Source organism: Ictalurus furcatus, chromosome 16 (genome assembly GCF_023375685.1).
Source record: "Ictalurus furcatus strain D&B chromosome 16, Billie_1.0, whole genome shotgun sequence".
Taxonomy (NCBI): Eukaryota; Metazoa; Chordata; class Actinopteri; order Siluriformes; family Ictaluridae; genus Ictalurus; species Ictalurus furcatus.
Window position 1 is genome coordinate 28,759,190 of NC_071270.1, and position 25,900 is coordinate 28,785,089.

A 25,900-nucleotide genomic window follows, 5' to 3' on the forward strand; every position below is an offset into this window, starting at 1 on the left:
GTGTGTGTGTGTGTGTGTGTGTGTGTGTGTGTGCGCACAGTGGTACTGAGTCTCACGGGGTTAGTTGTTTGACTAGCCCAGGTGAGTGTTGGGAGGCAGAAGGGTGTGGAGTAGGGCTGCAACTAACTGATTATTTTCCTTTTTTATTATTAATTAATTAATTTATTTATTTTAATCGGATGCACGCTTTTTGTGCATCCGTAAAAAAATAATGCATAAATACTTTTATATTATATATATACACTAAGTATAAACAGTAAGCTGAAGAAAGTCGGTGTCGGTGACTCTGGGTATCTGGTAAAGCTAGCGGCGTCACATTACGTGCGTATGACGTCATGCGCTACTTACTAGGAAGTGGTTTACACTTCCTTTTGAGAAGATATTACCTTTCTAAAATCCACACACTAGACGGTAGAGTATATAGTGCATAGTGTAAGTGTACAGTACTTCATTTAGGACACAACTTTAGTATTTACTCTTCGAAGCGTGAAGTAACGTAATGAGTAAACTCCCCCGTGCCGCGCAGACCAACTAATCCATAATGAGATTCATTGACCATGATTTTTGTTGCAGCTCTAGTGTTGAGTAATCTGACTGCCTCAGGGAAGAAACTGCTGCGGAGTCTGCTGCCGGTGGCACGGATGCTCCTGTACCTTCTGTCCGGTGGCAGGAGGGGGGAGAGTCCATGAAAATGGTCAGAGGGTCGTCCGCGATACTGGTGGCTTTGTGGATGCCGCGGTTGTTGAAGGAGGTGTCGATGGTGCGTAGGCAGACCCTGAGGATCTTTTCAGATGTCCTCACGATTCTCTCTAGGGTCTTGCGGTCAGAGCCTGTGCAGTTCCCGTAACACACAGTGAGACAGCTGGTCAGGACGCTCTCTCTCTCCCTCTGTAGAAGGAGGTGAGGATGGGAGGGGGAAGTCACTCTCTTCAGCCTCCGCAGGAAGTGGACGCGCTGCTGGACCTTCTTGGTTAGCAGGTGGTGTTGAGAGTCCAGGAGAGCTCCTCAGTCATGCACACACCAAGCTAGATGATGAGGGGATTGGTGTCTTTGCTCAACTCTTGGTAATTCAGAGCTTTATAATGATATGAGTGTGGGTCGCTGAATGAATATCGGCTTAATTCAGCTCAGCATGTGTTGTTCGTGGTGTTTCTGTGCATCTCTCTCTCTCTCTCTCTCTCTCTCTCTCTCTCTCCCCCAATCCCACATACTCTCTCCATCCCAGACAATCTTTTACCTTCGATCCCAGACAGCTTCTCCTTCCCTGATCCCAGATGGGATTTTAGAACTGATCGGGATAAATTTGGACATGGAAACCCTGATGCTCAGCTTCTGAAGCACGGGTTCTAAAATAAAAAGAATAAAAAAAGTGTGTGGTGTTTTAATTACACCAGGCTTGTTCCTCTAATGCAGTACACATCTGGAGTGCAGCAGTGTTTGTGTGTAAATCTATAGCCATGTAGAAGTATAAGGTTGGGTTAAACCACACTGTTACACACTGAGGAGTTCAGTAATGGAGTTTATTCTCATGTCTGCTCCTCCAGCCATGTTTTTCTTTCCTGTGCTCATGTGGCTGCAAGTTCACTTTAGTGAGATTTGAATAGGTGCGATGTGCAGCATTTCCCTTGCAAATGCGTTTGTGTGTTATCTCTGAGCTTCATCCGGAGCATACCAGCGGTTCTCTCACAGAGCATCACGCTAAAGGGCTCCTTGTGAAATATCCGGACCGGTGAACCGAGAGATCGCGGTGTTTACAGTTTTCCCAGCGTGTGAGGATCAACACCACGTCATCACACTGTAGCCGTGTTACTGTTTCTGTTTTTAAACTCAAACACAACCCTTGGGCTTTGTCGCTAACTAATTAAACCCCGTGTAAGGAACACACTGTTGTTCTGTCCAGGCGTGTCCGTCACATCAGCGGGAACCTGATGAGGGCTTGCAGCTCCTAGGTCACCTTTTGAAGCTGCCAGTCGATCAGGTCATGCTGTTTTGGCCCCCCTCTACCCCATCCCCAATGGAACATTTTAGACCGAAACACGAATCACCTCCTGTACGGTTCTGTGTTCAAACACGTACCAGTTGGTTGTTAGTGGGCGTGTCCCTCGACTATCTCGGGTTACTTGGCTTATAAGTACTTGGCCATGGACATGTGTAAAACCAATCACCTAGACCACATGTTTATGTCACAGACAGATTGATAGATGGATGGAAAAATTTAGATATTAGGATGCAGTAGATGAATGGATGGAATAAATGGATAGATGATTGGATGGATTTGTGCTTTGATGGACGGACGGATGGATGGATGGTTAGGGGGTAGTTGGATAGATGATTGGATGGATCCAGGATATGATGGGTAGTTGGATGAATGGTTAGGTGAGTAGATGAATGAGTAGGAACAGGGATAGATGACTGGATGGATACTTGGTTCGATTGCTGGTTAGGTGTGCGGATGGATGGATAGGTGGGTGGATGGATAGATGTGTAGGTGAATGGATGTAGGAAGAGGGATGAATGATTGAATGGATACATGGTTTGGTGGCTGTTTAGATGGGTTAGGTGGATGGATGGATGGGTTAGGTGAATCGTCGGTTGGATGGATGGATGTGATGGGTTAGGTGGATGGATGGATGGATGGATGGGATGGGATGGGTTAGATGATGGATGGATGGGATGGGTTGGGTTAGGTGGATGGATGGGAGGGGTTGGGTTAGGTGGATGGATGGATGGATGGGATGGGTTGGGTTAGGTGGATGGATGGGAGGGGTTGGGTTAGGTGGATGGATGGATGGATGGGATGGGTTAGGTGGATGGATGGATGGGATGGGTTAGGTTAGGTGGATGGATGGGAGGGGTTGGGTTAGGTGGATGGATGGATGGGATGGGTTAGGTGGATGGATGGATGGGATGGGTTAGGTTAGGTGGATGGATGGGAGGGGTTAGGTGGATGGATGGGATGGGATGGGTTAGGTGGATGGAGGGATGGGTTGGGTTAGGTGGATGGATGGATGGGATGGGTTAGGTTAGGTGGATGGATGGGATGGGTTAGGTGGATGGATGGGATGGGTTGGGTTAGGTGGATGGATGGATGGGATGGGTTAGGTGGATGGATGGATGGGATGGGAGGGGTTAGGTGGATGGATGGGATGGGATGGGTTAGGTGGATGGAGGGATGGGTTGGGTTAGGTGGATGGATGGATGGGATGGGTTAGGTTAGGTGGATGGATGGGATGGGTTAGGTTAGGTGGATGGATGGGATGGGTGGATGGAGGGATGGGTTGGGTTAGGTGGATGGAGGGATGGGATGGGTTAGGTGGATGGATGGATGGGATGGGTTAGGTTAGGTGGATGGATGGGAGGGGTTGGGTTAGGTGGATGGATGGGAGGGGTTGGGTTAGGTGGATGGATGGGATGGGTTAGGTGGATGGATGGGATGGGATGGGTTAGGTGGATGGAGGGATGGGATGGGTTAGGTGGATGGAGGGATGGGATGGGTTAGGTGGATGGAGGGATGGGATGGGTTAGGTGGATGGATGGGATGGGATGGGTTAGGTGGATGGAGGGATGGGATGGGTTAGGTGGATGGATGGGATGGGATGGGTTAGGTGGATGGATGGATGGGAGGGGTTGGGTTAGGTGGATGGATGGGAGGGGTTGGGTTAGGTGGATGGAGGGATGGGATGGGTTAGGTGGATGGAGGGATGGGATGGGTTAGGTGGATGGATGGGATGGGTTAGGTGGATGGAGGGATGGGATGGGTTAGGTGGATGGATGGATGGGATGGGTTAGGTTAGGTGGATGGATGGGAGGGGTTGGGTTAGGTGGATGGATGGGAGGGGTTGGGTTAGGTGGATGGATGGGAGGGGTTGGGTTAGGTGGATGGATGGGATGGGATGGGTTAGGTGGATGGATGGGATGGGATGGGTTAGGTGGATGGAGGGATGGGATGGGTTAGGTGGATGGAGGGATGGGATGGGTTGGGTTAGGTGGATGGATGGATGGATGGATTGACTCCTGTTGGTGTGGGAATGAGCGTGTGCAGTGTGTTTCTGGTGAACACTTGTAGGGTCTGATTCGGGGAAACCCTCAGGAACCTGAAACATTGATACCGTTTGAGTCCTTGTGTAAAAAAGAACCGCACACTCATCTCTCAGTTCCCTCTGCCATCGCTTCACTTCTCTTTAGCAAACTTTTTTCATTCTGAGTAAATGTTTGTGTCTCAGCTGCTTCACTTCCTGTCTCTGAGAGAACAATCAACTTAATATAATATTGAATCACACAGACTCCACCATCTTCCTCACCTTCCTCTTCCTCCATGTTTACTGGATAGAGGCGGAGCTTGCTCTCTCTCTCTGTGTGTGTGTGTGTGTGTGTGTGTGTGTGTGTGTGTGTGTGTGTGTATGAGAGAGTTGTTGTTGTGTTGATTTATAAAGATCTCTCTTGTTGGTCAACTGAATCGAATCTCGTGGGTGAAGAGAATGTTGAGAATAGCAGAAATGTTGCCCTGAGGTCTGTAAAGAGGAAATGTTTTTTTCCTAAAATGAACACTCTTCCTAATTCTTTTAGTTATTATAACGATAATTATTTTTCATCAGTTCTGCTCTCTCCTGCGTGAGACTGCCTGGTAGCTTTCTCATGTGAAAGTGCATGTTTTTGTGTTCTGATCCTGCTGACTCAGCTCCACCTCCACTCAGCACTTTAATATCTAACTCGTGTCACTTTATTAGAAATAAATCACTAAGCTTTTCCTGTCCCTGATGATAAGGTGCGTACTCGTCAGACCTGTGTGACGAGGACAAAAAGAACTTCTCATATGCGAGAGTATTTGTGAGCCTGAGACTTATAAATCTGAATATTTACTCTGGACTTTCAATCTGTCTCAGCCAATCAGGAGTCGAGGAACGGCCGTGCGTCACGCCCAGCAGATCTGAAATTCTTATCATTCAACCTCACAACTTGAAATGTGGAAAATCCTAATCCCAGAAGACGAGGACGAGGTTTTGTCAGAGAACTCGGAGAATCACAGAGAGTTTATTTCCCTGAATCTGCATTTTGTTAGGATACATGGCATCATGGAGCTTGGGAAGTGTTCCTGAGAACCTGCGTTTTCCCAACATCGTCTTTTGCATCGCACGATTTGCATTTGCAAGACGTAGAACGTTCACGTCCAGCTCTGTGTCTCACGGTAGCGGCTTCACGCAGGGTTCCTGTAACGTGTCGTGTGCGTCACATTAGGACACGGGGCAAGGAATTCTGTGTTAATAAACATTCCTGACCGTCTCCATCACCTGTCAGGATTCCCCATCACTGCCCCCATCCCCCACCGCCGGGCCCATCACCGCCCCATTTCTTTCTCCTGGGATCAGAGCGAGGCTGACGGTGTGGACGTGTCGGAGCTCGTCGGAGTCAAAATCCGGAGCTTCGTCTCCACGCAGTAAACTCCTCCTGAATGTAAACGTTATTTTAAGCTTCTCAGACCGGAGATCGAAATCTGGTTTATTTATTTAAAAACGATTCCAAGCTGCAGACAAGCTCTGTATCTGTCTGTCTGTCCATCTGTCTGTCTGTCATTGTATTTATGTATTCTTGGCCTAACAGCTCTGATCGGTTTTTACTCTGATAACGAACATCAATGTGTTTGAGTTTTCATGAAGGATCATATATGGGTCTAACTCTATCCCTGGGCCTTAAAAACATTTCTCACGCATGGAATGCTTCATGAAATAAAATGCAGGTTTGACAACACTGCATTAAAAAAATAGATAAAACTAAGTTTGACGATACTTTTTATTTAATTTCTAAAAAAAAAAAAAATTAATTAAAACCGAAAAGGAGAAAAGATAATAATTCATAAATAATAAAAAAAAATTAAATAGGCAGATAATAGTAAAATAAATAACGAAAAATATTCTAACAATATTAAATTATTGTATGTAAATATATAAAAAATATATTTAAAATAAATAAATTTTATATATATATATATATATATATATACAGTGAGGGAAAAAAGTATTTGATCCCCTGCTGATTTTGTATGTTTGCCCACTGACAAAGAAATGATCAGTCTATAACTTTAATGGTAGATTTATTTGAACAGTGAGAGACAGAATAACAACAAAAAAATCCAGAAAAACGCACATCAAAAATGTTATAAATTGATTTGCATTTTAATGAGGGAAATAAGTATTTGACCCCTCTGCAAAACATGACTTAGTACTTGGTTTAAAAACCCTTGTTGGCAATCACAGAGGTCAGACGTTTCTTGTAGTTGGCCACCAGGTTTGCACACATCTCAGGAGGGATTTTGTCCCACTCCTCTTTGCAGATCATCTCCAAATCATTAAGGTTTCGAGGCTGACGTTTGGCAACTCGAACCTTCAGCTCTCTCCACAGATTTTCTATGGGATTAAGGTCTGGAGACTGGCTAGGCCACTCCAGGACCTTAATGTGCTTCTTCTTGAGCCACTCCTTTGTTGCCTTGGCCATGTGTTTTGGGTCATTGTCATGCTGGAATATCCATCCACGACCCATTTTCAATGCCCTGTCTGAGGGAAGGAGGTTTTCACCCAAGATTTGACGGTACATGGCCCCGTCCATCGTCCCTTTGATGCGGTGAAGTTGTCCTGTCCCCTTAGCAGAAAAACACCCCCAAAGCATAATGTTTCCACCTCCATGTTTGACGGTGGGGATGGTCTTCCAGGGGTCATAGGCAGCATTCCTCCTCCTCCAAACACGGCGAGTTGAGTTGATGCCAAAGAGCTCCATTTTGGTCTCATCTGACCTCAATGCTTTCACCCAGTTGTCCTCAGAATCATTCAGATGTTCATTGGCAAACTTCAGACGGGGATGTATATGTGTTTTCTTGAGCAGCGGACCTTGCGCGCTGCAGGATTTCAGTCCTTCACGGCGTAGTGTGTTACCAATTGTTTTCTTGGTGACTATGGTCCCAGCTGCCTTGAGATCATTGACAAGATCCTCCCGTGTAGTTCTGGGCTGATTCCTCACTGTTCTCATGATCAATGCAACTCCACGAGGTGAGATCTTGCATGGAGCCCCAGGCCGAGGGAGACTGACAGTTCTTTTGTGCTTCTTCCATTTGTGAATAATCGCACCAACTGTTGTCCCCTTCTCACCAAGCTGCTTGGCAATGGTCTTGTAGCCCATTCCAGACTTGTGTAGGTCTACAATCTTGTCCCTGACATCCTTGGAGAGCTCTTTGGTCTTGGCCATGGTGGAGAGTTTGGAATATGACTGATTGATTGCTTCTGTGGACAGGTGTCTTTTATACAGGTAACAAACTGATATTAGGAGCACTCCCTTTAAGAGTGTGCTCCTAATCTCAGCTCGTTACCTGTATAAAAGACACCTGGGAGCCAGAAATCTTTCTGATTGAGAGGGGGTCAAATACTTTTTTCCCTCATTAAAATGCAAATTAATTTATAAAATTTTTGACATGCGTTTTTCTGGATTTTTTTGTTGTTATTCTGTCTCTCACTGTTCAAATACAACTACCATTAAAATTACAGACTGATCATTTCTTTGTCAGTGGGCAAACGTACAAAATCAGCAGGGGATCAAATACTTTTTTCCCTCACTGTATATATATATATATATATATATATATATATATATATATATATATATATATAAAAGTATAAAAGTAAGGCAAATTTAAAAAAAGGAAAAAGCTATAACTAGTTAGAATATAAAGTGAGTAAATAACAATAACATTTTATTTATTAAATAAATAACTTCTTGTTTATAATAATGATGAAAGTTTTATGTGCAGTTAGAGTTTGTAATTAATAAAAATTTTTAAAAAGGTTAAACTGCGATATCTCCATGTATTGACATAACACCAACAGCAGTATTGTGTGTGTGTGTGTGTGTGTGTGTGTGTGTGCGTGCGTGCATTCTTAATAGTTTCTGTGTTTGGTTTGTGTATCTCGTTTAAGATTAAAAACACAACCAGGAAGTGGTTATAAAGAGTCGTTCCCTCACCAGCGTCTCTCTTTTTCTGACCAATCAGAATCCAGAATTCAGCATCTGCGTGGTAGAGCATGTTCCAGTGAGAGGAGAGTAATGATCACCTGCGTTCTGAACCATCACGGTCACTTTAACCTGCTTTACTCACGCGAGTGGCTTGGCGTACGCCGCTCACGCCTTTTATTTATTCGTGTTTTCTAAAAGTAAAAAAGGCAAAAAACAAAAAACAATCCCATAATAAACTGTTCCTCCTTCTTCTTTTGCTTTTGCTCCAGTGTGGTTAAGGTTTAGGTGCTGAATATATAATATAAATAAATAAATAAATAAAGCAGCTCTGAATTGATGATGATAAAGAAATGTTGATTTCCTGTTTGTTTTTTGTTTGCATGTCCGTGTTTACAGAAGCGTTCAGGAAACAGCAGTGTCGTGTTTCTGTTTGTAATCCGTTCTAGTCTAAATCACAACCTCAAATAAATCAACACGGCAGGGGAAAGGACACGGGTCTGAATTAAACAGAACGTTAGAATAAAACACAAACAAACAGCCGAACCTCAGAATGAGAACGCCGCTGTGTTTGTTTTACGCCATGTACTGTATATTACAACTGACTGGAAGCAGCTGGAAGTCTTTTTTATATATATATATACACATACATATATATATATATATATAATGCTTATGTTATAAGGAGCCTATTTATTAACATCTGTATATGTTGTCACATCGCTCAGCTAATGCAAACAGTGACAGCAGTTTATTGTTATAGTAGCTAGCTTGGGTACTATAGGTACTGCAGGTACTGTAAACTCTTATATGATGTATAAAGTGTAATGTACTCCAGCACTATAATCAAATATCTGAATTTGAGTGTGTGTGTGTGTGTGTGTGTGTGTGTGTGTGAGAGAGAGAGAGGGAGAGAAATAAACACCCTCAGTTAGCAGACACATGATGACTTGTTTTGCTCTGATTGTGGTTCTGTAGAACACAGAGTGTGTGAACTCGCTCGGTCACACGCGACATGTTCTCTAAATAGAGTAGGTGTGTGTGTGTGTGTGTGTGGTCAAGTTCTTCACAATTGTTTGAAAGTCTGCAGCATTTAATACACCATCTAATGATGCCGTGTGTGTTCCTGTGCGCAACGCTTCACTTCTCTCCTCCGTTCCTCTCGCCACACACAGCGTCCTTCATCTTAACGCTCGGATTGGACGGGTTTAAAATGTGCCAGTTTTTCCAGAATAAACGTCTGCAGAGTGTTTAATCTTCAGCTGGAGTCGATGAGATGAGATGAGATGAGATAAACGGGCTGGGCGATCTCGTATCGGTTATCTCTCTCATATCACCATACCGAGGAAACTTTTAAAGATTATGGAACGTCTCCAGGAATAAACCAACTCTGAGAAGAAGGGAAAACGAGCAAGTTCTGTAAAAGTGTTGACATTTTTAAAGATTTAAAACCGTACAAAACTTCAACTTCACACCAGCTGCTTAATTAAAAAAAAAAAAAAAGCATAATGTTTTAAATCACAAATTAAATTACAATACACACGATACCTCCGAAAAGTCTATTGTGAATGAATTTATCACGATATCGATGATATCACTGTATTGCCCAGCCCTGTAGCATTATTATTATTATTATTATTATTATTATTCTAATATTTAAACAAACAGTGAAGATCATAATGAATAAATCTGAAGAAGGTTGACGTGTGCTTCTGTATTATTATTTACTTATTTATTTATTTATTCCTCCCTCAGTATGAAATTCTTCTCTGCGTGCAAGACCACGACGATCCGGCCATCGACGTGTGTAAAAAGCTTCTGGGGAAATACCCCGGCGTCGACGCCCGCTTATTTATAGGTAAGCACCGTTACCGCACGTACGCATGTGTATATTGTTTTATTAGCGCTGAGGAAACAGACTCCCTTCACATCCTCTCTCCATCTCCCCGATGAAATGATTCCTCCTGCGTGCTGTTCAGGGACAGATCCCAATCATTTAGGAAGATTTCCAGCACGCGCTCCGAGCCGTGTGGATGATCTCCGAGCGCCGCTGCACCTCCGAGACAGGAAATTGATTCTCGCTCATTAAGAACAGGAAGTGACTCCGTACATCTGTACCTCCGTCCCGCAGGGGGCCTGTTATCCTCCTCTCTCATGTCCTTATTACAAACAGGGGTTACTGTGCTGACAGCACCACGGGTTAATGAGAAACATCACGCCAGAAACAATAACGTGACGGAAAATTAGGAAATGAGAGCACAAATTCGGAAACATGACAAAAAGAATTTAGGAAAGGTGAGCGAAAATTCGGAAACGTGGCGGCAAATGAGGGAAATATGCTCACTGCTAATTGGACACAGTGTATCAAATTGAGAAACATGCTCATTTCTAATTGGGCACAGTGTATCAAATTGGGACACATGAGGCAAATTAGGGAAACATGCTCGCTGCTAATTGGACACAGTGTATCAAATTGGGACATGTGACGCAAATTGGGAAACATGCTCGCTGCTAATTGGACACAGTGTATCAAATTGAGAAACATGCTCATTTCTAATTGGACACAGTGTATCAAATTGAGAAACATGCTCATTTCTAATTGGGCACAGTGTATCAAATTGGGACACATGAGGCAAATTGGGGAAACATGCTCGCTGCTAATTGGACACATTGTATCAAATTGGGACATGTGACGTGTATTGGGAAACATGCTCGCTGCTAATTGGACACAGTATGTCAAATTGGGAAACGTGGTGGCAATTATTATATACAAATTTGTGACGGAAAATGAGTATTAAGGGGAGGTCCTTACATCACATGCTCGTTGCTAATTGGACACGGTATAGCACATGATCACAAGAATCGCACTTTCAGTCTGTTATCTAGTTAGTGTGTGTGTCCCCTCAACATCCAAACCAATTTTTTCCCACTTTTTTTGTGACAAAAACTTAAAGCAGAGCAGAGCTTTTTTTTTCCTTTCAAAAGCTGATAGCGTCCTTTATGACTAAAACTTTCAACATAACTTTATTATTTTAAAAAAATAGTCAAAGCACCTTTAAGTTTCTTTAACAATATAGAGAAATGAGGGGGTTATCCAACTCCCCACACACACACACACACACACACACACACACACACACACACACACACGCAGTAGTTCAGAAGGCGGCCTGCAGACGTTTGATGCTCCTTTAGCTCATGTGACTGCATCAGTAAAATGGCAGCTCTGTCTGTACACAGCCGTGTTGAGGTTAAACACATTACTGAACTCCATTAGAGCGCTACAGCGAGGCCCTGCGGGGGTTCTGGGAGGCGTCTCGGAGAACCCGGCCTCCACGCTGCTCTACACTTTAATAGTGAATATGGATTATTTTTTCTGACCTGCTTTCAAGCGGATCGAAGTTGGTGGTTAACGTTGCTGTTTGAAGCTCAAAGCGTATCCGAGCGAAAAGAAGAACAGAAGTGACATGCTATTCCTCCATCTGTTCTCTCTCTCTTTATTTCTCCACGCAGGCGGTAAGAAGGTTGGCATCAATCCAAAAATAAACAACCTCATGCCCGGTTACGAGGGAGCAAAATACGACCTGGTGTGGATCTGCGACAGTGGAATTCGAGGTAAATTAATCCAAAGAACTTATTCCTCCAAGTAGAACTCATTTAGGAGCCCAAAAACCCTTAGTCCTTGAAGTAAAACCCTTTATGGAGCATAGGAGCTCTTAGTCCTCCAAGTAGATCCCTTTAGGAGCCACAGAACCCTTAGTCCTGTACTAACTTAGTCCTGTACTTTACTTTTGTAGTTCCTGTGCAAACAATAACGCTGCTTCCATGTTTGTGTTCGTAAAAGCCTTTTACAAAAGCTCAGTGTGACGTCAAGCTATTTTTAATCATCCGACCAATCAGATCGCAGCTTGTGAGGAAAAAGAACATGGAGGACAAAGTGCTATATAGGGAGGCCGAGGTGTCAAATCGGAGAGATTTTAATGCAGAACACGCAGAAGAGTCTGGGAGTAAATCGGGAGTTTAATGATTGATGACGGATAAGCTAGCTCATGTGTCTCCTGTGAGCTGATTTATACAGCGCTCCAGTCAGCGTTTCTTTTGTGTTAACGTTCCGTGGTGTTTATCCGATTTCACGCAGTGAGGCCCGACACGCTGACGGACATGGCCAATCAGATGAACGAGAAGGTGGGTCTGGTTCACGGCCTCCCATACGTCGCAGACCGCCAAGGATTCGCCGCTACGCTGGAGCAGGTGAGAGAGTCTTCAGAGTCCGTGTTGGGACATAACCGCCATTCCAGTGCCACGTGGGGGTGGGGGGAAGGGGTGGAGCAGAGCACGTGGGACGAGCGTGTATGTGTGTTAGAAGCTGGATCTTCTGGTTCTGGTGGAGCTGGTGAAGATGCTGTAGTGTAAACAATCTCACGCTGCAGACACGCAGAGGTTTTTCTTTTGGTGATGAATGACGTGATGTGAAATTAGTGCTAACTCACGCTGATCCTTCACTTTAAACAGTGCATCGGTTTTATATATATTATATATATATATATATATATATATAAATATTAAACCATCATGTCAGAACAAATAAATAACACGTGTCAAAACCAGACGAAGAAAACGAATAAATTGGGGTAGTTACATTTTATTCCTGTAGCACAAGAAAAATATATCCGTATTTTTATATCAGTAAAAACCCTTTTCCTGTGATCTTAATGTGAGCTTAGTGTTTATCAAAATAAAACTGATAAAAATATACACCCCACTTTATTGGTTTTTAAATAATTCAGGTTTATGGTGAACGTACAAGCGCTGTATGTACGCTATTCAGTGAGAAGTGTTTGCTACGTGTAAAATTCAGGCGTCTGTTTATCTGAGAAACATTACATCATCTGCAATAAAGAAAGTAAACACAGCGCCGGCGTCACTACAGGAAGCAGGAAGTGTCCGACTTCACCGCTCCGTTTTTAACTCCTCCCCCACACGCAAGCGGCAACTCTCACCGATCGGTTACATCCAGCCACAACGCGAGTCCAACACGCAGTCTTTCCCTCTGAGTGGGCGTGTCCTGTGTGTGTGTGTGTGTGTGTAACTCGGTGGGCGTGTCTCTGTGCTGTGTTCCTGTAGGTGTATTTCGGAACATCACACCCTCGCTCCTACATCTCAGCTAACGTGACGGGGATTAAGTGTGTGACAGGAATGTCGTGTCTGATGAGGAAGGATGTTCTGGACCAGGCCGGAGGTCTCATCGCGTTCGCTCAGTACATCGCTGAGGATTACTTCATGGCCAAAGCCATCGCCGACAGGTCCGGTTTCTTTATTCTGGTTATCAAGTTCTCTCTCTCTCTCTCTCTCTCCCTCCCTCCCTCCCTCGTGTGATGTAACGTTCTGCCGTCATGCCTCACCGCTCCACGTGGGAAAATCAACTCCTTCTCTTTTGTCTTTCAGAGGATGGAAATTTTCCATGGCGACGCAGGTGGCCATGCAGAACTCCGGCTCGTATTCCATCGCTCAGTTCCAGTCACGCATGATCAGGTACCGCGTCTCTCCTCACGACCGAGTAAACACTCGCGGCGCTTCATTCTCCCGCGTCTCCTCACGACCGAGTAAACACTCGCGGCGCTTCATTCTCCCGCGTCTCTCCTCACGACCGAGTAAACACTCGCGGCGCTTCATTCTCCCGCGTCTCCTCACGACCGAGTAAACACTCGCGGCGCTTCATTCTCCCGCGTCTCCTCACGACCGAGTAAACACTCGCGGCGCTTCATTCTCCCGCGTCTCCTCACGACCGAGTAAACACTCGCGGCGCTTCATTCTCCCGCGTCTCCTCACGACCGAGTAAACACTCGCGGCGCTTCATTCTCCCGCGTCTCCTCACGACCGAGTAAACACTCGCGGCTCTTCATTCTCCCGCGTCTCCTCACGACCGAGTAAACACTCGCGGCGCTTCATTCTCCCGCGTCTCTCCTCACGACCGAGTAAACACTCGCAGCGCTTCATTCTCCCGCGTCTCTCCTCACGACCGAGTAAACACTCGCAGCGCTTCATTCTCCGCTCTTCCTTCAGTTCCTTACAGAATTATTCTGCAGTTATTTAACTTGCGCTTCTTTCACACCGTCGTTATTAGTAGTATTCTTTAAAGCTTTTTAAAATTTGTGTTTGTAACCAAACCTATCATTTCTATTAAACAGAATTAAATTAGCATATTTTGGGGGCAGAGCTACACCTGAACACAGTGTGTGACGTCATTTAAATAATCGTAAATAAATCTAATGCACTCATTATGAGAGCGTGACGTAGCGGGACACGTGAAGGTTTTTAGCTGCAGACGTCACACTGCGTGCTGTCGTAGCCGGCGCTAGTGACGAACAGACGATGGTTGTCGTGGTAACGTTGTAATATATTCTATAACTCTCCATCTATCTAGTCCTATCTAATGGTTTTAATTATTATTATGAATTATGTAATCTTAATTACTGTTACATAAATATTTTGCATTTATTTGGTCTCTTTTTGGTTACTTTTTTTTTTTTTTTTTTTTTTTTTTTTTTAAAAACATCCACAAAATCATTTCCGTCGCGTCTCCGTGTCACAAACATGTAGAAATCGAACGCTCACCTGTCGCAGGGTCAGTGCATCACCTTCAACTTTCATCACGATCATTTCCTGGCTGCTGATTGGCCTGAACGTTCCCCGATACACCGTACAGCATTGTATTAATACGAGTCTGAAATGCGACACTGAAATCACAGATTTAGACGAATTTTAAACCGTTTTGATGATGATGATGATGATGATGTCTGTCTGCTGCAGATGGGCGAAGCTGCGCATCAACATGCTCCCCGCCACCATCATCGAGCCCATCTCGGAGTGCTTCGTGGCGAGTCTGATCATCGGCTGGGCGGCTCATCACATGTTCCGCTGGGACATCATGGTGTTCTTCATGTGCCACTGTCTCGCCTGGTTCATCTCCGACTACATTCAGCTCCGAGGAGTTCAGGTAACTCCAACGCCTGTCTGAAGGCAGGAGACGATGTTTATACACACACACACACACACACACACACACACACACACACGCACGCACTCACTCATTGCCTGATATTCCATCTCGGAGTTCAATCAGACTAAAAACATTCTTGTAAACACTCAGCATAAACCAATTGAACTACGTGTGTTAATAATCCGTTAAAGAAAAATAGTAGGCGTGTAAACGTTCGTGTCAGATTATTACAAAATAACTGAGGATGGATTGATGTCGAACTAACATCCCGAGGCAGACGCAGGACGGGAGCTGAAATGAGGAACGTTTAATGTTCACCAGAAATTCATGAACGTTCTGGGGGAAAATGGTGAAAAAAGGTTGCTTCTTCAGCTGCCTTTAATAGCAGTGATGTTAAAGAGGAGTTATGCTGTGCACAATGCAGACAGCTCTCTAATCTTCATGTTGGTTTATCCTTTTTAACAACAAATACAATCGTCAAACCCAGGGCTCAAACCAAGAGTAGACATTCAGAGCTATTAATTCTTTAATCAATCAATCAATCTAACAGGACACATCTGGACAACAAGAAACACCTGCCAGTTGTGTTCCGATATTTTTGATCACTTAAAATGTCTGGTTTCGAACAAAATACGCCACATTCTTTAAAGTCGTTCAACACGTCTAGATGTAAATATCAGGAAATGAAAGCTGAAATTCTGATCGATCGTCTCATATTCATGTCTTCGGTGTACAGCACACACAAAAAGAATGGGCCTTTCTGTTCCAATACTTTTGGAGGGGACTGTAATCTGATGTTCTTTTTGATTTTGGGTCACATTAGACGTAACATACAGATAAACACGGAGTTCAGGGCGTCCAGTTTCAGCTCCATATAAACCAACTGAAATTAAGCGGTGGAAAAAAAATAAACTCGTTGGGAATTGCCGTTAGCTCGCGAGTCAGTTAAGATTTATTAATTCAGCACAAGTTTAGCAAAATATATATTTTTTAAAAATCGGAGAATTTTATTCCTAAATACACCATATACCAATTGAAATGACTGCACGTATTTATAACGCTCAGATGTGACCACTCTAAAAACAACGTGGAGGAAAACATGCACTCTGTACATGCTAATCGAGAAAAATGACGTTTAGCATGTGGAATTGTTTCTATAGATTTAGACCGGCGCTTTGTGTTAAGGGCGGAGCTACGTATGACTAAAGTGTGCGATATCATTAATAAATCCAATATACAAATTATATAGCAAACTGTTTTAGCCAACATTAGCGATGGACATGATGGTTGTCATGGTAACATTGGGAGATTATACAGTATCTCACAAAAGTGAGTGCACCCCTCACATGTTTGTAAATATTTGATGATATCTTTTGATGTGACAACACTGAAGAAATGACACTGTGCTACAATGTAAAGTAGTGAGTGTACAGCTTGTGTAACAGTGTCAATTTGCCGTCCCCTCAAAATAACTCAACACACAGCCATTAATGTCGAAACCGCTGGCAACAAAAGTGAGTACACCCCCAAGTGAGAGTGTCCAAATTGACACTGTTACACAAGCTGTACACTCACTACTGTACAATGTAGCAAAGTGTCATTTCTTCAGTGTTGTCACATCAAAAGATATAATAAATATTTACAAAAATGTGAGGGGTGCACTCACTTTTGTGAGATACTATATATGTATGTGTGTTCTAAAATCTGAGAGAAAACGATGTACTGACTTCCTGCCTGTGTGAGAGTCAGCTAGTTTATTAAATGTTAGCGATGCTGATTAGAATGAATTTGAATATTCATACATATTCATAGATCCTACTTTAACTGAAATACATATTATTTGGAATGTGACGAGGTGTAACTCACCGGCCTGTCTGCGTCACGCTTGCTGTTTGTCGTTCCTCAGGGCGGTCCTCCATCATTCTCCAAGCTGGACTACGCCGTGGCCTGGTTCATCCGGGAGTCCATGACCATCCAGATCTTCCTCTCGGCTCTGTGGGATCCCACCATCAGCTGGAGGACGGGGCGGTACCGGCTACGCTGCGGCGGCACGGCCGAGGAAATACTGGACGTATAAATAAAAAAGAAAAAAAAGAAAAAAAAAACAGAGGGGAGGTGGGACAAAAGCACCTTGAAGCAGTGGACACACTTGTGACAAAACAGGAAGAGGCGGAGAAGTGGGCGGGGACAGAACATGCAGGAATAACTGCTCATAATCATTTCAGATTTACCTGTGGGAGTTTTAATTAAGAAGTGAATCTTTTTTTTATTTTATTTTGATTTTTAAGAACGTGTGTGTGTTTGCGTGTGTGTGTGTGTGTGTGTGTGTGTGTGTGTTGCCAGGCGTGTAGTCGAGTATAATGGAGTATTTATGTTCTTGGTGCTTTTGCAGGCCTCATGATCCGAGTCCCAAAATGAGCCAATAAGGAATGACGTAGAAGGCGGAGGAAGAGGGCGTGTCTTAACGTTGTTCAGTGGATTTTCGTTTAAAAAAAAGAAAAAAAACATTTTCTAAAATGAGTTTTATTTATATTTTTCACGTCCTGTGGTACTGAACAGCATTGCATGCACCGGTACATCGCCATGGTGATTAAAGTAGGGATGAGTCGATACCGTGACCAGGTGCTGCTACCTGACGTTCGCCTCGCGTACGTTATTGCGTATTTCACGCTTGATGATCAAAGCGAGTCCCTGATTGAGCCGCGTACCCGTCTCAGGATGGACGAGTATCTAAAAACACGGTGTTCATTTCAGAGTGAGGCGCAGGTTTAGCGGATGATCGCGCTAGGAAATGAAGAGCGATGGGTTTTTGCGTTTCATGCACTGCTGTTTTTCCACAGATGTCTCTGTTGCTTTTTTTTAACGAAGATGTCGGATGACTGAACGTGTAAAATTTGATCCGCTAACGAAGAGAGAATTTTCTCCGTAGTGACTGACGAGCTCGATCAGTATTAGTGTGAGATTTCAGTTGCGGCGTAAACCCTCCAATCAGCACGCAGCCAAATATTTCCACGCCTTGTAGAGTTTAAAATATTTCTGTGCCGCTAGGATTCAGGATTTTGTTTGTTTGTTTACGCTTTGTTACGATGTCATACATCAAGCTTGAGTTCAGGTTTCAAGTTCAGCGCGTCGTGTCGGCGTTCGCGTCAGTTCCTGGCTGCTAATCAGGTTAAAAAATAAATTAAAAAAAGATATTTATGAAAAAGTTTAGAGGTTTTTGAAATATTAGCATCGCTTTAGATCGACAGGGCCGTAAAGAAAAAAACATTGATTTAACTGAACTTTTAAAAAAAAAATCCAAATCCTAGTGTCACAAATATTCCGTTAGCGGGAACGCCGTGAGGATTTTAACGGACGATTCGGGGGGTTTTTCCCCTGAATTTGCTTCCTGACCCTGTGCGTGATACCTGATTGGAGACGAACCGTAACGGACAGTTATGCAGTAACGTTATTTTATGTTAGCTTGATGATGATTTATTCTCAGACGGCACGTGACACACCGGATACGACTCATGAAGGGCTCTTGGCGGTTCTGATCGGTCAGATCAGGTGTGTTCGGGCTGACTGAACCGACTGAAATGTAGAGTTTAACTCCGCCCCCTGGCCACACCTGTATAGTTATTAGTGTGGTGCGTTTCTCTCTGGCCGTGCTGACACGTTCACGACATGACGCACGTTCCTGTAACCCCCCCCCCCCCCCCCCTTCATTCACGTGAAATAAATAAAATCTGTGTGTATTCCACGTAGCTAACATTATACGCGTATACGGCTGTCAGGTTTATTAAGGAACCTGGTAAAAGGGTCAAAAGCGGCACTTTGTCATGAAGGCTGATAGATTGGATAGATTGGACACTTTGTAATGATCCCGGTGTTGGATATACAGCAACGTGGTTAAAATGCCACTTGTATTCCTGCGGTAGTTCCTGATGAACTTGGATGGTTTCGTTTGCAAAATATAAACAGTTTAAACCATCGTGACCCTGAGCAGGATGCAGGACGAAACAAAAGCAGGAAGTGTGACAGTATTATACTGAGATGGTACATTTTACTGTATTTTTTTTCCTCGTTCACTCGACTAACAGGAAATAAACATCACGTTTTGTGTAAAAACCCGACGCTTCGCTCCAACGCCAAGTTCTCCATGCTTTTTCTTTTTACGTTTCATTTCCTCTCTAACCCACTGACCGGTACAGAGGGCTTTCTGAAGGAAAAAACACATCAGTCAGCAATAAAAGTCTTAAAGTCCTAGGTTTAGTGTGTGATAAACACACACGCACGTATAGATATTACTCATACAGTACACCCGCGCACACACGTGTGTGTGTGTGTGTGTGTGTATATATAGATATATTACTCATACAGTACACACACACACAGCCCTCTATTAAACATTTCAAAATATGTACCGCTGTGTTGCATGTAAATAGGTGTTAGCTGTGTGTGTGTGTGTGTGTGTGTGTGTGTGTGTGTTGCTGTACTGGTAACGCCGCTGTAGTTATTAGAAATATTACAACATGAATTTTTCAATTGTTCCATTTTCTGTTCATGTCCTCTTCCTGAGTGAGAATGACACACTGTGTGTGTGTGTGCGCGTGTGTGTGTGTGTGTTTGCTTTTACCTTTTTTCAATACTGTGAGTGAGTGTATTGTTGTAGTGTATCTCACGGTGGGGAACTGGACATTGAGTTGTGTGTTTGACTGAATTGGTGTGTGTGTGTGTGTGTGTGTGTGTATAAAAGGCTGGTGGTGTGGCTCACATTGCAAACATCAAATTCCAAATTGGGGTTACCTTGACTATCCTTAAACCTGACATCACCGTGTGTGTGTGTGTGTGTGTGTACACATCCTTATATCTAAACGCAGCACTAATGAGATCTTTGTTAGTTCTGGCCCGAACCCCAGCCCCTGGTGGTGTGAAGATGGGGTGTGTGTGAGAGTGAGAGTGTGATGGTGTGTGTTCGATGTGCTGTGACTCCACCAGCCTCGCTCGTGTGTGAAAGAAAGTTCCAGAACAGTCCAGTTGTGATCCACCGTTACTTATTTTACACGCTTGATGCTGAAGACCCGTTTTTATAAAAAATAAAAACATGTACAGTTTATTTATGACTTGTTCTGATTGTTAAAGTGTTAGAAGCTTAATTTATTCTGGAACTGGACTTTTTTATTTCGTAGTTCCTCTCTTTTATCTGCAGTATGGAGAAGTAAAACTATGGCTGGGTTTTTGTTTGTTTGTTTGTTTAAAAAAAAATACCATCTTTTCTATTTCTTTCTCCATAGATGTCGCTGTGTTTTGGGGGGAAAACTTCTAAACTGCAGCAGGGAAACTGTTATTAAATTAAAGCTTTATCAGACCACTGCGTCCCGAGTCCACTTCATTTTCTGATGCGTGCGTTTCACTCTACCGGGCTACGGGTTCTTAGGCTCCTTAAAGGGTTCTACGTGGAGGACTGAGGGTTATTTTGCATCTAACAGAGTTCTACTTGACCCCATCAGCATATGCACAAGCTTTTTAAATCTGCTATGTGGAACGTCCGCGGTACACGCCCCTGCGAATGAGCCGTTTCTATAGAAACAATAACGTATCAGGATGAATTTTTGGTGGCGGTTTAAGTTTCAGTCACTGATTTATTAAGACGTATCTAAAAATAAAATAAACCCCAAACTGACTGCGTTCCTTTGCACTCCACCAGATCACTTACACCAGTATACATGATTACTTTATACCCCGAGACTCCTTCTGCACCCGGGGCGTACATACTTTCACACATTTATGCCTCTCTATAGACGCTTGTTCCTGTTCTATAAGCTGTGGGTTCTGCAGTGAGCCTTACAGACCACAGGAAGTGACTTATTTCCTTTTGCATCACTTAACACAATGTACACACATCTTACATGTATAGTCCCCTCTTAAAGTAAAAATAAGACATCAGGGTTTGAGACGATAGATCAGAATTTCAGCTTTCATTTCCTGATATTTCCCACTGCCCAAGTGTGCTCTGTTAAATTGATTATTTAAATAATTAATAGCTCTGAATGTCTACTCTCAGTTTGAGCCCTAGGTTTCACCTGTGTTGTTAAAAAGGATAAACTAACATGGAGATCAGAGAGATGTCTATGGGAAAAAAGCAAGCCATTTTGAAGCTAAGAAAAGAGGGAAAATTTATGGGAAACATTGCACAGACATTGGGAATAACCGATACAACAATCTGGAATGTCCAGAAAAAGAAAGAAACTTCTGGTGTACTGAGCAACCAGACGTGGAACAGGAAAACAAGGAAAACAACAACAGCTGATGACTGAAACGTGAAAGCTGTGAAGAAAAACACGAACCTGTTCCAATATTTCTGCTCACCCAGCGTGTGGGTGGCGTAAGACGCCATGTTCCAAGTTGTTTAACACGTCTAGCTGTAAATATGAGGAGATAAACGCTGAAATTCTTTTGATCTCAAACCCAAATGTCTTCAGTGTACAGCACAGATAAAAGAACGGTCCTCGCTGTTCCAATAGTTTCGGAGGGGACTTTAGCCCAGTCATTGCAGTTAGAATATTTACTGGTCAATAATCATAAAATTCTGTGATTGTCTGTTTAAACTTTCAGTTCTTTTACCTCACAAATGACTTTTACACCAATAAATAATTAACTACAACTTTAACAGTTAGCAAGTGACACACTGCTAAGTTCCAGCCACACGTCTCATCACTCGGTCAGCTTCGAAAATAATTTAAACCTTCATTATATTTATGTCCAGATGTGGAAAATATCTGGCTATTTAAATGCTTTTAAAAAAAAGATCCTTAGCCAGTTTTCCAACCACCATCACTGACTAGCCATACTAGCACCTATGCTAACTCGCTAACTGCTACCCCTAACTTAGCAAATACTCCATCAGCTCGCTGTCTCTCATTATCTCCTTCTGAAATCTGTAGTAGAGTGAGAGAAGTGTGGAAATGTGTTATATAAAGAATGACATCATTTTAGCATCCATCAGTCTGTGGCTTTACCAAGCCGAGGGTTTTGTTTGTTTTCTGATTTCTCTGTTCAACTAGCTAACGTTATCGTAGCTCCAGTTTTATTTATCACACCACACTGTTGTTTTGTTCAGTTTGTAGGAAAGATTTTTGATAAAAACCCATAAAACATGACATTTATAATAACCAACTACTTTTCATACTTAAGTAGAAGTAATATTGTCTGGAAATGTGGCATTACATCTATCTATCTATCTATATATAATCTATCTCATATATTATATTTATATATATATATATATATATATATATATATATATATATATATATATATATATAAGATAGATAGATAGATAGATAGATATCGATATCTATCTATCTATATATCATCTGCTTTGTGAGATTTTTTATCATGTCGGTGTTGAAGTTACTTTAACTTGTAATTAAATCATTTCCAAGTCTTCACATTGTCTTCTACAGAACTGTGTTCTTTAACGTGTTTACACACGCACATGCTCTGTGTACGACTCTTCAGACCTCACCACAAACTTTCTGATAAACACTCAGTGATTTACTGTCTCTCACTCACACACACACACACACACACACACACACACACACCCCTACCCCTTTTCAGCTTCTTTCTGTCTCTCCGTTGCTTTGCTAGAACATTTTTCTGCTCCAATGGTCCAGAGCTACCTTAATAATAAATAAATAAATAAACAAACAAACAAACAAAGTACTTGTAATGAAATCAATTTTAAAATAAAACTGTATCGTTGTTCTGTATGTTTATGCACAAAATAACACTCAAGTACTAAATAAAATAGAATTCAAACCAATTTAAACAAAGATTTAAAGATAAATAAATAAAATATTTTGATTTAAAATAATTTCTCAGGTTTTACACTTGCTCATAGTTTACACAGTTTTAAGTATTTTATTTTTCTTAACTTTCTCTCTTGTTTCTTATTAATATTATTTTATTTCTTGTATTTTACTGTTATTGTCAAACACCAGTACACCAAGACAAATTCCTCGTACATGTAAACCCATGGTACTCGGCAATAACGGAGATTCTCATGATCCTCAAACCTTTTGGGAGAATGTTCTGTGGACTGATGAGGTGAAAGTGGAACTGTTTGGAAGACAGGAGTCCCGTTACATCTGGCGTAAACCAAACACAGAATTCCACAAAAAGATCATCATACCTACGGTCAAGCATGGTGGAGGTAGTGTGATGGTGTGGGGATGCTTTGCTGCTTCAGGGTCTGGGGAATTTGCAGTAACTGAGGGGAAACATGAATTCTGCTCTCTACCAGAAAATCCTAAAGGAGAATGTCCGGTCTTCAGTCCGCAAGTTGAAACTCGAGCGCGACTGGATTATGCACCAAGACAACGATCCAAAGTGTAGGAGTAAATCCACCTCTGAATGGCAAAATGAAAGTTTTGGAGTGGACTAGTCAAAGTCCTGACCTGAACCAGTTGAGATGCTGTTGAAGAACCTTAAACGGGCGGTTCATGCTCGAAACCCCTCCGGTGTGGATGAACTACAGCAGTTCTGCAAAGAAGAGTGGACCAAAACTCCACCACAGCGCCGTGAAGGACTGGTCTCCAGTTATCGGAAGCGTTTGGTCACAGTTATTGCTGCTAAAGGCGGAACAACCAGGGTGTAACTTTCAATAAACAAAAAACTAAATAAAACTGTATAGTGTGTTTACTCGGGCTGACTGTTTTAATTTCAGGAATTTAGTACGAGATATAAACAAAAACAGAAGAAATCAGGATGGATACTTTTTCACAGTACCGTGTGTGTGTGTGTATTATATTTACACAATAATATAAATTGTTTAATATTTCATAATAAACATTTTTAAAATTATTATTCTTGCCTGAAAGAGCTCATTAAAATTCAAGGAAAATAATATTTCCCTTTTCAGTGAGGTCATTAAAGCGTGGAGTTAAACAGCTGAATGAATAATTCAACCGAACGGTAATTACTAAATAAACAATAAGATTAAGACGGTCTATCGTGAGCAAGCGCTGCTCATCACCGTCCTTTACAGAGCCGGATAAAAGTCTCTGCTCTCTGTTCGCTCTCACTCTCGCTTAAAAGCGTCGTCTCTTCTCATCATCAATAACACCGCCGTTATAAATAAGTCGATTAAGTGGCCGAGAGGAAAAAAGACAAGCTAAAGGTCAAGAATCACCATGACAACGCACAGCAGCCACAGAAGAGCAGGCTCTTTCAGTTCTCTGTCTCCGGGTCTAAATTTATCCCAGAGATGATCTGCACAATGACACACACACACTGAGAGCAGATCAGCGACGCCACGACTGCAGAAACACTCCTCTGGAACATTTCTACTGCTCTCCAGAGCAGCTCACGGCAGGAGGGGTGCCAATACTTTCTGAACCGTACATCTTACAACAAGGGTTTTTTTTTTTTAAAAAATCATTTGCACAATCATTTGGCAATTAAAGGTTAAGTTTATTCATGAGGAAGGTGTTCAAAAGTATTGGCACTCGACACGACTCACTTTTCCCACCATCAAAAATCATTCGTGTAAAAATGATAACGCCATGGGAGTGCTGGTATAGGAAAGTAATCAACAACTGGGTGGGGTGATGAACTTAGGCTACTACTCAAAGGTTTCCAATAACAGCACACCCTGAAGTGTTTTTGAAACGGAGTAAATTGAGGGGGCCAAGCACGGCGAGGTCGAGAACCGACTCGATCGGTGATCAGTTACACTGCGGCGTTTAAAGCCACACACACTTATCGCAGGCCTGCAGTTTGACGCCCGATAGCTTCCAGCACAGGGCTCTTATTTCAGACGCCGTTCTCCGAAATCCAAACCCAAGCTCATTAGCGGCGGCATATCACTGACACTCTGGTGTGACTTCAGCACGACTTTACTACATTCACACGAGACGAACTCTGACGAGGTATAAACGTTCATCATCAACACTTAGCAACTCCAACTCCGACCAGGAACTGAGAAGACGGGGGGAAAAAAAAAAGGAAACAAAGGGGGCAAATACTTATGTACCGACAACATAGAAGCACAGAATGAACACGATGTTTAGCCTTTTTTATTAGCTGTAAATAACCTGCATGTACCAGGTTTAATAACGATAATACAGCGATGTTTATTACTACAATAAACCTAAATACACTCAAAGACATTAGGAGTTGTCCTTCTGGGAGAACCTTTAAGCGTTCTATGTAGAACCCTACATCAGAGTGTTCCCCGTCTCAGAAAAAACTTCCAATTAACACGTAATTATCCAATAAACCCTTAATGAACCCTTTTGTATTAACTGAATAATGCATGTTCTCTCATTGTCGTTAGGAAGAAGGATGACCTGCACATGACCGGATCCTCGGTGCTCGGGAAGGTCATGTGACACACCCATGTGACAGAAGCAGGAATGTCAGGAATTTCAGCCCCGCCTGCTTATCTGCTCCGCCCTCAACGACTTCCTCTACAGCCTGGGATATTTAAAATAAAACTTCATGACCTGGAAAATAAACTAAACTAACAATCTGTCAACAAACCGGATTAGATCAGACTCCGCATCGGATCGAATAATCTCAAGGGCGCCAGCTTCAAGAAAAAGAGCATAGTGCCAAAACTTATGGTGTGATGAAGCGGAGTTACTGTTACCTCCCTGAAGTTGATTATTTTCCTCCAACAGCAGCTCACCAACAATTACAGTTTTATATATATTAAAGAATGACATCATACTTTTTTATCCGTTTATGGTTACATTTAACGGTACAAGAAGTTAGTTCTCACTTAAATCCCGCAGCTTCCTCTAGCCTCTCTTCTCTTCTCTCTTTTTCTCTCTCTCTCTCTCTCTCTCAGATTTGGGAACTGAAAGTTACAGCTTCACCTCCGACTGTTACAAAGCACTGACACTGGAGACTCCTTCC

The 25,900-nt window shown here is 42.7% G+C and overlaps 1 protein-coding gene across 1 annotated transcript in view; it reads left to right on the forward strand.

Annotated features, from left to right (window-relative positions):
- The window catches only part of ugcg (UDP-glucose ceramide glucosyltransferase), a 32,134-nt gene extending 11,908 nt beyond the window's left edge, over positions 1-20,226 (forward strand). Inside the window, exons 3-9 of the mRNA XM_053645330.1 lie at positions 9,748-9,850; positions 11,506-11,607; positions 12,131-12,243; positions 13,117-13,295; positions 13,438-13,524; positions 14,803-14,989; positions 16,899-20,226. Coding sequence (XP_053501305.1) covers positions 9,748-9,850; positions 11,506-11,607; positions 12,131-12,243; positions 13,117-13,295; positions 13,438-13,524; positions 14,803-14,989; positions 16,899-17,069 — 942 coding nt within the window. The 3' untranslated portion in view covers positions 17,070-20,226. The remainder of the gene's footprint in view (positions 1-9,747; positions 9,851-11,505; positions 11,608-12,130; positions 12,244-13,116; positions 13,296-13,437; positions 13,525-14,802; positions 14,990-16,898) is intronic.
- Positions 20,227-25,900: the final 5,674 nt, after the last annotated feature.